The sequence below is a fragment of the Lactuca virosa genome, chromosome 6 (assembly GCF_052849685.1).
Source record: "Lactuca virosa cultivar CGN04683 chromosome 6, Lactuca_virosa_CGN04683_v6, whole genome shotgun sequence".
Classification (NCBI taxonomy): domain Eukaryota; kingdom Viridiplantae; phylum Streptophyta; class Magnoliopsida; order Asterales; family Asteraceae; genus Lactuca; species Lactuca virosa.
In genome coordinates this window covers 25,859,721-25,872,731 of record NC_136431.1, presented here as the reverse complement: position 1 = coordinate 25,872,731, position 13,011 = coordinate 25,859,721, and the positions used below count along the sequence as shown (strand labels likewise).

Genomic DNA, 13,011 nt, shown 5'->3' with positions numbered 1-13,011 from the left:
TTGTGTGAACCATTTGAGGTGCAACACTTGGGGCACTAAGCTCTTAAAGGTTCAAGACCACAAGCTCCATCAAAAGGTATGTCATTCTACTAGATTCTTGTGTTGTATATACTTCATATTATGCTAGTTAGGATGAAACCTTGGAATATTGAATATTTGCATGTATAATAGAGAAAACATAGATCCAAGGTTTATAGGGTTGCATATACACCATAGGAGTGTTAGAATGCTCAAAACCCTTCACAACCTACCTCTGCAAGGCATACCGGGGTGCCTAACCTACCCCTGTCATACATACCAGGGTGTCCGACCTACCCCTCCGGTTTATCTTAACCGGTTATAGGGACTATTTCACCCCTACCACTACTACATAATAAAATAACATAAACATATTGTCAGGCATACTGGGGTGCCCGACCTACCCCTTGGATCCTTTTGACCGAATACGGGGACTATTCCCCTAACTACTACTATCACATGACATCATACTAGGCTAGCACATAAAACATAACAGATAGTGGCAAACCCAGATAATTATCACAAAGACAATTATCTGACAAACAACTCCTACTAGTGGGCTGGCATTGTGGTCGTAGACCCGCTTCTACTGGAAGGTAACTCACCTCACACTGCTGAAGTCCATTGCAGGAAATCCTTAGCTGTTGTCCTGGCAACTCCCTGGGCTATCAATACCAAAACATCACCCAATTAGCAATTGGGTTCCAAACCATGGTCCATAATCCTTACTTGGGTAAAATAACCATTTTACCCCTGGCCCACAAGATACTTAGCTAAGGCCCAAGTCCAAAACCAATCAACTCCAAAACTCTAAAATCCATAAGAGCCCACTATTGGCCCAATTTTCCACCCTTACATGGGGCTACTCTCTAGCATCCATTCCGAACTTCATAGCCCTCTAAGGTTCAACCTTGGTCAAAGTCAACGTCAAATTCAACATTCTGGATGCCTCAACTCGCCGAGTTGGTCCATCAACTCGTCGAGTTCCTGATCCATGAAACTCCAGAAATTTCGATCCTACTCTTCGAGTTCTTTCATGAACTCGTCGAGTTCCCCTTCAAACCGGGTCGGGACATTTTACTCACAACTCGCCGAGTTCCTCCTTGGACTCGTCGAGTTCTCCTTCAAACTGAGTCAGGACAAACCGAAACAACCCGTCGAGTTCTTCCTTGAACTCGACAAGTTCCTCAGTCTTCAAAACTTGGAGAACCTAAACCACTCACTGAGTCATCTCCTAGACTCACTGGGTTTGCTACGGAGTCAGAAAAGTAGGGAATCACGATCCAACTCACCGAGTTGCATGAGAAACCCATCGAGTTCCTCTTAGTCTTCACTCATTCAATCGATTCCAATCGATTCCAATGCTTCTAAATCATAGATTGGGTTCCCTAGGGCTAGCATAACATGTAAAGTTGCTAACTTGACGTCCATACATGGTGTTATGAGCTAGAAACACCAAGAACCAAGCTAAAAAGGAGATCTAGGGCATGGAGCAAGGCCATGTGCTAATAAACCTGGCAACTTTGAGCTTCATGAGCTCATATGTGCCTAGATCTGAAGTCACAACTCCATAATACACTCAAATCCCGGCAATGACTTCAAAATGGCCCAAAAGTGACAACATACTATCCTAAATTAGGATCTTAGTGATAGAAAGCCAAGGTATAAGCTTTATACCTCAAATGAGTCTGAAATGTGGCTTGAACTCTGGATCTATTGACTTTTTTTTGAATCCTCAAGTTTCTCCTTCCTTCTCAAGCTTCAAAATCACCAAGAACACACAATAATGGCTCCAAAACACTCAAGGGTGGATTAGGGTTTCTTAGCTAGGGTTTATGACGATGGAGGCAGCAAATGAGGCCAACAAGTGGAGAATAAGATGCTTAAATGGGGTACAAAACCCCGAAATTAGGGTTTCATCTTCCAGCTCCAACTCGTCGAGTTGGTCCTCCCCAACTCGTCGAGTAGGTTTCTCAACCCGCGTCCAAACTTATTCCCATTTCTACTCAACGAGTTTGGGGCCTCCAATTCGTCGAGTCCCTTTGCAAAAATGAGAATTGTTCTTTAAAATACCTACCAGGAACCGGGCGTTACACACGCTCTACTAATGACTCATAAAGTGTAATGTGCAATTTCATGGATTAGCATACAAAATCACATTTTTCCTAAAGTAACTAAGAGTGGGATTTTAGAACATAGTTTAGTTACTTTATATCGCATTATACTTATTAATGAGAGTTAATTATCCTATCGAACCTGTTTGGCTAACGGCCCTCCACCATACAAGAGAGCGGTGGCTAAGAATGGATACCCAATGGCGGTCATTTTATAGGCCGCTTCCTTAAACTCTCCTTATAGTATGACTTCGTGAATGAGGCGTACTAGCGGTTCGACTGAATTTTCTTATACATATAATATATATTAAACTTTTAATAATATATATAGTATAAGGTATATTTTAAAACATTTTAAAATTGAAGGGTTTAATCTTTTAATTTAATTAAATCTAAAGCATTTATGGATTTATTAATTATCTTTTAATTAATAAATTAATTAAATTAATAATAAGATCCATAAGGATGTCTTTTAAACTTTTCAATATACCAATAACTATTTGACATTAATTATTTAATTCAATTAATATCTAGATTTATTTATACACTTAAAATAATCATATTAATCAACAAAATTAATTACTTAAGCCAGATATTTATCTCCTAACTTGTAGGCTTTTAATTTATCATCATAGATACACCAAAATCAGATTTGGAGGATAAGAATAGCAAGTAATTATCATATAAAAGCAGATTATGCAGATAAGGCAGAAAATTTCAGATCTGACAGCTCAACACGCCGTGTTGGGTCGAATTTCGTAGTCCAACACGTCGTGTAGGAAGAACACCACGACGTGTTTGATTAACAGAATGACGATTCTGTTCTCTCCTCCTTTATCAAGTTTACCATTGTATCGATTCAATAGAAAACTAAACTTATGCTCTGATACCACTGATGGGTTTTGAGCAAAACAAACAATCATATGTGTGCATGCAACCCTAAATAATTTGATCTATGTTTTCGGTAATTGAACATACAACTTGAACAACAAATAGAAAACCCTAACATGCTACTATATATTTCGAAATTCACAATTAGGGTTAGTATAATCATACCTTGATCACTATATAGTAATAGAAATCCAAATTCCTTGTGTTGTTGGAGCCTCGAGAGCAAGCGTCACAAATGGCACGCCTCTAATGTTTCACACCCAACACTAGCAATGGAAGATGATTGAGAAGTAGATGAGGAGCTCAAAATTTTGGTTGGAGTTCTCCAAGAATAAGTGGCCGAAATCCATAGGGTTTAACCCCTTTATATAGTGCAGTCAAGAAACCCTAGATAAGTCTTAATCCAAGATTATCTTAAATCGGGCAGTTATCCACTTTCCTGTTTATCCACCACGGATTATTCTAGAAACCCTTAGGCTCCAAGAAGTCGTCCCCACCTTATGGATGGTTCTAGGTTGCCTCTTGCTTAACTGTTGAGCAATTACAATTCAGTCCCTACACTTTTAATTAATTCTTTTAATCACAAAATTAATTCCAATTAATTTCTGATTAAATATTAATTAAATATTACTATTTATAATTAATATATTATTTTCATAATATATTAATAAATCATTTATTTCAATTTATTAATCGAATAATAAATTCAAACTCTTTCTCAAAAATCATCTGTCCAGTTGCTAGTTTTGAGGGCAACCCAAAAGGACTGTGCTACTATCAATTCAAGTATATATCATTTATAGTTATGGGCTTAGACTCCTAATCCAACATTTTCTTCATTTTTCCCCAAATTGAGATCTAGACATGCATTGGACATGCATGTCTATAAGCATCGATTTTTAGGTTCATTTTAGGGTTTTAAGACCCTCTAGAAAGTTGGAATGCATGGTTTCAAGGATTAGCACTGAATGGGTGGCCATTTGCGTGAGTCACGACGTGATGAAGAGACTTTCCCCAACTGTTTTGGACTGTCTTGGTCACGACGTGAAGGTATGGCCATCACGATGTGACAGTGGCCTAGATCGGATATGAGTGGGGCTGAGATTGAGTTGAATCGTGACTAGATTGGGACCGGGTGGAATCTTTTTTCCACGATGTAACCATGGGCTGGTCACAACGTGAGGGTCAGCTGATGGAAATGCTAAACATTGACTTTGATCGTGATCGTTGACTTCTTGACCTAGTTTTATTACGATCAAAATGGCTAGCTTTGAAATTTTGACTAAGTTGGGACCTTGTTTGATTCGATAGGTGTGTTGTAGTGTCGTTCGTATGACAGTAAGTTGTGTTCTAGTTGATTCCATGAGAGAGGTGAGTCTTCTCACTATGCTATGTAGGATGCTAAATATCTTTGTGACTCTTGCATTTGTATGTTGTTCTAAGCCCATTTATGTGTATGTTGTTCTGGGCTTATTTATTTGTATGTTGGGTTTTGCTCATTTATTTGTATGTTAGGTTGGGCCCATTTCTTTGCATGATTGGGCTGGGCCCATTTGCATGATTGGGTTGGGCCCAATTGTATGTACGTTGGGTTAGGCCCATTTACATGTTAGACTGGGCCCATTTGTATGGTATGTGGTATTTTGGGGAACTCACTAAGTTTTGTGATTATGGTTTGTGGTTTAAACATTTTTAGGTACTTCCAATTCCAAAGGGAAGGGAGCGACTTGATTGCGCATCATCCCCTTATAATTTCCACATTTATGATTATTTTAATTTGATGATTTTGATACATTTGTATTATGATTGGTTTTAAGACACATGATGTATAGATTTGATAATTTTAAAAAAGACAATTTTTATCAGTATTTCGGGACGTTAGTGAAGCATATTTATTCATATTTGTGTTGGTTTGAATGGATAGATCCAATAAAGTTGGCAACTTCATTGATCCTTGAGGTCCCAATGAGATCATATAATTTAGACATGAATTTCTATGAAGTTATGGTATCATGCATGGGGTTTTGACCCCATTCGTCTCATTTTGACCTAACTTGAGTGCAAGAAATGCATTGGACATGGATGTCCATAAAGAAAGGATTTTTATGATTCTTATGAGGGTAAGGAAGCTTTCTGGAACATATGAGTATGGGGCTGAATGGATTAATGGCTTAATCCATTAAGTTCGGTGCAGATCCAATGGCGTGGTGGCATGCTCGCCACGATGTGGTGGCAGGACTCATCGCGATTTTTTTGTCGTAGAACAGCCACGACGTGGCTAGTAGTTGGCCATACTGTGGTGACCGTTGACCATTGACTTTGACCGTTGACTATTGACCAAGTGGACTTTTGGTCAATTTGTTAGTTTTAGATGGTAGACTAAGGTTTGACATTGGTTGTTTCATTATGTGGTGTGTAGCACCAGTCTTGAGACTATACGAGTTTTGGTATATTCGACTTTGATTACCAGGTGAGTCTTCTCAATATACTATGTAGGACACTAGGTGTCAATTGTGCTTGTTGTCTTTGTGAATCTTTCTATTATGTTTGCATGAAAGACCATGGGAGAGCCCATGGTAACTGCAGGGGTGTTTTAAGACTACGGTTAGGCCCGTAGCATTCACTTGGGATAAAATAGGCCCGTTGGATGAAATAGGTTGTTGCAGGGGAGATTATAAGACTATGATGTAGCCCATAACATATCACTTGGGATGAAATAGGTCCATTGGTTGAAATAACCCGTATTGTTATGTATGTGGTTATTTATGGTATGTGGTGTTTTGGGGAACTCACTGAGCTTTGTACTTATGGTTTAGGTTTTAAATGTTTTAGGTGCTTTCAGTAGCAAGGGAAAGGAGTCAGTCTGATTGCGTTGCATCCATCGATGATTTCTGCACTATGAGATTTTGGTATTACTCTGATATTTAATGATAACAAAATACTCATGTTTTTTATTATTGGACTTGTGAAGTTTACGGAATGGTTTTATTTATTTTAAAATTGAAAATTTTTCTTGGTAGTTTTGGGATGTTTCAAACATGATAATCCAAAGCTGTTGAAGGAGAAGAAAGACTGAGTAGCGGACATTCGAACAAGCAGAGAAATATTGTCACCCATTATGGATACAAACAAAGTACGATGAAACCCTACACAAGCAACGAAGGACAAGATAAATATCGAAATTGAGAAGATCCGAATCCAACAAAAGGATAAGCCATCAACAAAAAGTTTGCGGGCCATCTATAGCATGAAATTCGGGTAAGGCGCCAAAGGGGATATCGTTAGCAGGAAAAAAAGGAAAGGGAAGCACCAAACCAAGCTACATTGTTTCATGGGGAAAAAAAGAAAAGGCGTACAGACAGGACCGAGGTAACTAAGGCAGACGAGCTTTAAAAAAAAGAAAGTATGTTCGGATAGCAACAACCTCATTTACGTGCAATACATTAAGGAAACATTCCAAAGCAAGCACGTAGTCGTGAACCTTATCCATGCATACATGTAGAAGCAAAGTGGTTTTCTTCTTACTTAATGCAATAATGGTTCAATGGCAAAATAATGAGTGCAAAATTTATTCTAAAACGTAGCTCGGTCTGTCGAATACTTAGAATTATTGATCATTGCAACATATTGACCAAAGCTACCCGATTAGCCAACTAAGCAACAATAATTATCTAAGTGTAGCTCGGTCCACTAACTACTTAGAATTTTTTGTCATTGCAACATATTGACCAAGGCTACCTCGTTAGCCACAGCAAGAGAAACAAACATTATGTTATTTTAGAGTAGAAACTTTGAAACAAAGCATTTTACACTCCAAAATCAGAAAAACAGTTCCAAAACATAGAATTAAAATTACCAAAATCATAAAACATATCGAAGACAAGTAGATTACGATATAAGAGGATAAAATGTTGTCATTTCGTTCGATGATACTAAACATTGCCGAAGCATGTGTCGAAAGATTTTTTATTTAAAAAGTAGGATTTAAATCGAAACAAAATACACAGTATATTTTTCATACTCCACAATGATATTAGCATTTTTTGAATGGCGGATGCATTAAAGAACAAACTAGCAAGATGCTAGAACAAAATCATAAAATACAAGTATAAAATAGAAAGTTACATCAATCAAACTAACTAATAAAATTAAACAAAATTAATTTGATATAATTACCGCTTTAACATCTCTTCTTCACATAAACACAATTTTAGCTAATTTATTTAACCAAATATATTATTTAAGAAACGAGTATAATAACTTCAAATAGCAATAAGTAGCAAACACGTGATATAAAGGGACAAAGGGATATCAATTCCCGTGTGGGGTGTTTGCTAATTATTAGTTAGATGGTGTCGATCATTAACTTTGTCCTTTTCACAGGTTCGTTTCCCAATAATTTCTTTAATATTTTCAAATGTTATTCAACAACTCAATACAACGGTTAATAACGCCAAACCTTTCAGTTAATAAATTAACCATGGTAAATCTTTTTACAAACTTGCAAGATATCAGAAAATATGATTCATTCTTTTTTATGCATCTTAGCAAGTATCATGGTTGTTATACAACAAATATGTTAACAAGTTCTCTTGTAGAATACTAAAAAAAACATTTCAACATTTCAACATTTTCACTGCCCCTTCCAATATTCCATTACTTTTCTTCATGTTCAAAATCACCATAAAGAAAGAAGCATTCAACTCATTTCAGGAAAGTATAGTATATAATAAAGTCACCATCATTATATGCACATAACCCTACACCATTCTACCTACCATCAAGATCCCACCGGAGCAATACCTTTCGCCTTGGCGGCAGCAGACGCCGCACTGGCGGCAGCCGCGGCCGCAGCTGCCGCTGCCGCCGCCGGATTCGGCGTCGAAGGCGGCACCCGCTGAGGTGCCGCCACTTGCTGCTGTTGCTGAGCTGGCGCGTTGGCATTTAATTGAGCCAAAAGTTCTTTAATCTGTTTTCCAGATAAAGTCTCGTGTTCCAACAAGGCGTTAGCAAGGGCATGGTGTTCTTTACTGTAAGTAGTGAGGATATTTCTGGCATTATTATATGCTTTTTCCAAAAACCCGCGTACTTCTTTCTCAATCAAAAGTCTTGTTTCAGTGCTCATTGATTTCCCATTATCATCATAATTATGAGCAACGACACCAACTTCTTTACTCATTCCATATTTTGTCACCATTTCTCTTGCAAGCCTTGTAGCCTGTTCAAGGTCCGAAGAAGCTCCTGAAGTCACTTCATCTTCTCCAAAGATAAGCTCCTCTGCAACTCTCCCACCCATACACACATCCAGCCTGGCGAGCATTTCTTTCCGGGAGACACTCGTCTCGTCTTTTTCCGGCAGCTGAGCCACCATCCCGAGGGCCATTCCACGGGGGACGATGGTGGCTTTGTGGACGGGATGGGCCCCGTCGGTGTGGAGTGCCACCAGGGCGTGGCCGCCTTCGTGGTAGGCGGTTAGCTTACGGACTTCATCGGAGATGACGGCGGATTTCCGTTCACTGCCCATCATGATTTTGTCTTTGGCAAATTCGAGGTCCGCCATGCTTACCGATTTAGCACCGTCCATTGCCGCCTTGAGTGCCGCCACGTTCACCAAGTTTGCCAGGTCAGCACCGGAGAATCCCGGTGTTCCTCTCGCAACCACCATTAGATCGACATCATCCGCCTTTAAGATCTGTTGCAATGAATTTTAATTTCAGTAACTTGTATAAAAATAAAAAAGGGCAAAAAGGTCATTTTACCTTTGACATGTGAGACTCCATAATCTGGCGCCTGCCTTCAACATCGGGATTGGGGACCACCACACGGCGGTCAAACCTCCCGGGTCTGACCAGAGCCTTATCCAAGGACTGAGGAAAGTTGGTTGCAGCAATAACAATGATCCCTTCATTCTGTTTAAATCCATCCAATTCAACAAGCAACTGATTCAAAGTCATCTTCATGTATTGTTGATCCTTAGGGTTTCTGCTTCCACCAATGGCATCAATCTCATCTATGAAGATGATACAAGGTGAACGTTTTTTTGCTGCAGCAAAAAGATCCCTAACTCTTCTTGCTCCAACACCAACAAACATTTCCTCAAATTCACTTCCACTGCATGAGAAAAACGGGACACCTGCTTCTCCGGCGATTGCGCGGGCCAACATGGTTTTTCCGGTCCCCGGTGGGCCCACAAGTAAAACACCTTTTGGTAATTTTCCACCGAGACGAGTGAATCGCTACACATCACAATTCAATCAAAAATTATGTTTTTGGCCTCCGAGTATAGTTGGTTTTTGCAAAATTGGTCCCAAGAGGTTCTGTTCAAACTTTGGTGCATATTTGTAATGTTTTTAATCCATGTTCCAAGAAAATGACTATACTTTTTGGACTAAAATTGCAAAAATTAGTTATACTCTAGGACCAAAAATAGTGATTTTACTTGGAACGGGGACCAAAAATGTTACAAGAACCTCAATCGATGACCAAGTTTGTAAGAAAAACCTTTGTGGGACCAAAATTGCAAAAACCAATTTTGGTCCATGTTTCAAGAAAATGACTATAGTTTGGAGCCAAAAATAGTCATTTTACTTGAAGCAAAGAGCAAAAACATTATAGGAACCTCAAATGAGGACCAAAACTGTAAAAAAAAACTCTTTTAAGACTGAAATTGCAAAAACCAATTTTGGTCCATATTTGAAGTTTTGTAACATTTTTGGTCCCTGGTCCAAGAAAGCAGCTACTTTAAGGACCAAAATTGCAAAAATCAGCTATAAAAAGGGACCAAAACTGACTCACAAAGAATAATCATTTTACATGGAAATGGAACCAAAAACGTTACAAGTCAGATGCGGATCAAAATTGCAAAAAAAAAAAAAAAAATCCTTTTTGGAACCACAACTGCGAAAACCAGCTATACTTAAGGACAAAAAATGTAGATTACTTCATATTCTTGGACTATTTTTAAATTTATAAAAGTGGATTTATTTATTCACCTTAGGGTCACGTAGATAGTAAACAATTTCTTCGAGTTCAGCTTTTGCTTCATCTACACCTTTCACATCACTAAACTTTGTGCTGGATTCCATACTTGGTTGGACCTCATCATGAAGACCTAGTCCTAGAAGGATATGACCAATATTCTCCATTATTAATAACAGTTGTTAAATAAACAGTAATTTGTTATTTATCATCATTTATATACACAAGGGTAAAATAGTCATTTACTAGGATTCAGATAGTTGATTCAGTCTAAAAAAGAAGCAGTTAGAGTTTACATATACACTTTATCCATATAGGACTCAATGGCAAAAGATAAAGAAACAACCCTTAGTGTGCTTGATAATGTATACAGGACTAGGGGCAAAAGTGTAATTAATACCTTTAGTGATTCCTCTATCCTCTATAAGTGCTCCAACACCAGACATGAGAAGAAAAGTCATGCCCAGAGCACGAACTGTACGCCATATCTGTTCTTTCAAATGTCCTCCTTCAGTAGCCACCATATGTATAGGGGCAGCAGCTGTTCCCAACACACCTTCTTTTGTAGATTTTCCAACATTTTTCAAAGCTGAAAATCCACCAATCATTTCTTCATCATATCCTGCTTTCCCAGACCCTGCCATTCCTAAAATTGACAAAAAAATATATAATTATAATTATAACAAGTAACATGGTTTTTTACTTTTTTATTCCATTTGTTCATGTTGACACTTACCTCTTTGTAATGTTTTGAGCAACTCGCTTTCATCCAATCGGTCAACTTTGACCAGGGCTTTGACATATTCTTTAAGTGCTGAAGGATTTGAGTGCAAATAAGGCTGACTTTCAAACTGTCTTATCACAGCTTCTGGATCACTTTGATGATAAAGCTCCCTGAATGATGCAGCACTTCCTCTGTTGTCTGCATCACGTTCACGCATTCTTCTTGCAAAACCTCCACCATAGCTTGATTGAAACCTTCTTTGGCCACTTGCCACCTTGTAAACTGCAAATATATAATCAATTAATCATTCCATAGATTAAGCAACTGATATGGAAGGTTTATGAGTGTTTAACTGGTTATATATATACCTGCATCAGATACAACTGTTTGAGAAGTATTGTATGATCTGGTATACAAGCTTTTCAGAAGCTTCACTTGTGATTGTGGCCTTGAGACCTATTATATATAAATAAACACTAACATGGTGATTAAATGAAGAAGAAGGTATAGATAAGGGATTTTGCACTGCATGATAAAGCTAATAAAGGACAATGTAACTCAATTGAATTGGTAACAATACTAAAAAAAAACTTGACTTTCTTCAATCATCTTTATAAGCATGTTCGTTTAGTATAACAATATTAAACCATTTGTAAAGTAGATTAGTTAAAGAATCAACAAGCTACAGCAATACTGCAATAGTAAAACCATTTGCAAAGTATATTAGTGAAAAACTCATGAAAGTATATTTGCGAATGAGTAAGGATGATAGATGTATTTTTTTAACTAATTTCTGTTGTAAATAGTTTAGTAATCTTCTATACTATAGGTGTGTTTTTTAACTTTTTAAATAAATTATAAATTAGTAATCTCCAATGAATATGATTGATTCAGTGATAGAACAATCGGAGGCTATGTTCACAAACTTCATAACTAACTAGAGGCTGATCTCCTGTTCTGCAGCATATAAAAAGTTCTCAACCAAACAAGAAAAAGAAAAAGTGATGAAAGAAAAGAAGAATAGAGAAAGTTGCAATCAATAACAGACAAGTGTGTGCCCAGAATTGATACTTTGTCTTTTTACAACATTTAGGACCTACAATTAAACTATCCTAATTCCTAACACTTATTACATCATTTCTTCACCAATTTTACCTAATCATACAGTAAGAACACGCATGTATTCATTTGATGGCTAAGCAAAGTATAAAAAAATTCAACTACTATGTTGTCCAACAAAAACCGAATCTTAACATAATACTGCAAGTGAGACTAAAAAGAACCATGATCATGAATACACTTCAATTTCAGTACATCAAATCTGATGAATGTAACAAGAAGACTAAAGAAACATTGATCAAGAAAACACTACAAATTTCAATATATAAGAAAATACATATACATATATCAATCAACCAAATGTCCAACAAATTGCATTAATCTACAGCTACGTAACCATGTTGAAGCTGCTTGAAGAAGTTCTGTGAGAACCCTAAAAGCTCTTTCAGATTAGGGTTTTCTTTCTTTTCGTATGCAACCCTAAGTGATTTCAAAGGAACGTTAAAGTGTAATAACCCACCCATATGCATAATTGACATGATCTAACCAAGAAAGATGAAACAGAGCAATTGTTGAAATAAAAAGATGAAGGAAAATAGACCTGGGTAAGAAGGCGTTTTAGGCCCATCTTTCTCCTTCTCTTCAAATCAAAGGTCAGATCTTTGTCTCGCCCTTTCTTCCTAGAACAGAAATTTCAAAATAGATGCTTGATTCAAAGGCTGCGCGCTTTCAGCGAGGAATTGGTGGGTTTACGAGAGAGGGAGGGGGGAAGAGATGTCTTGAAGGGTAAACGAAAGATTGGATTTTTATGTTGTTTTAGGAAATCCTAATCCAATTGTTCGTTAAAGGGTTCATAAGCTGCTGAATAGTAAACACGCGTTGGTGCAAGCCTCCCCTAAGTATGCACCATTTAATTTTTAACTGTTGTATAACGCGACTAAGTTATAAAATTAATTAAATTTTTATAATAAAAAATTAAAATTATTAATTAATTATTTTAAATAAATAATTAATTAAGAGATATTTTTTTAGTTATATAAAATTATAATCGTTGATTCAAATAAATACGTGTCATATCTTATAATCTGTATTAATTTTATTTTGTTTTTTATTTTAATGTTATTTACTATAATAAATGAAGATAATTTCGTCAAATGTCAATCTCTAATAAGTTTTGACACTTGTCATTTTTGTAATATTTTTTAAATAAATAATATCCAAATGTCA

At 37.0% G+C, this 13,011-nt stretch overlaps 1 protein-coding gene across 1 annotated transcript; it reads right to left on the bottom strand.

Moving 5' to 3' along the window:
- Positions 1-7,532: 7,532 nt before the first annotated feature.
- On the bottom strand, positions 7,533-12,650 carry FTSH4 (FTSH protease 4). The gene is made up of 7 exons (XM_079054816.1): positions 12,386-12,650; positions 11,094-11,181; positions 10,738-11,007; positions 10,402-10,647; positions 10,016-10,140; positions 8,783-9,259; positions 7,533-8,715 (listed from the first exon to the last, which is right to left on the bottom strand). Exons 1-7 carry the CDS (start codon positions 12,410-12,412, stop codon positions 7,804-7,806), a joined length of 2,145 nt encoding a protein of 714 aa, XP_078910942.1. The 5' UTR covers positions 12,413-12,650; the 3' UTR covers positions 7,533-7,803.
- Between the last annotated feature and the right edge of the window lie 361 nt (positions 12,651-13,011).

Coding starts and splice junctions, on each gene's coding strand:
- FTSH4 (XM_079054816.1), bottom strand. CDS start 12,412: ATGGGCCTAAAACGCCTTCTTACCCAG. Junction 10,648..10,737: donor GCTCAAAACATTACAAAGAG/GTAAGTGTCAAC, acceptor TGTCAATTTTAG/GAATGGCAGGGTCTGGGAAA. Junction 9,260..10,015: donor ACTATCTACGTGACCCTAAG/GTGAATAAATAA, acceptor TGTGATGTGTAG/CGATTCACTCGTCTCGGTGG.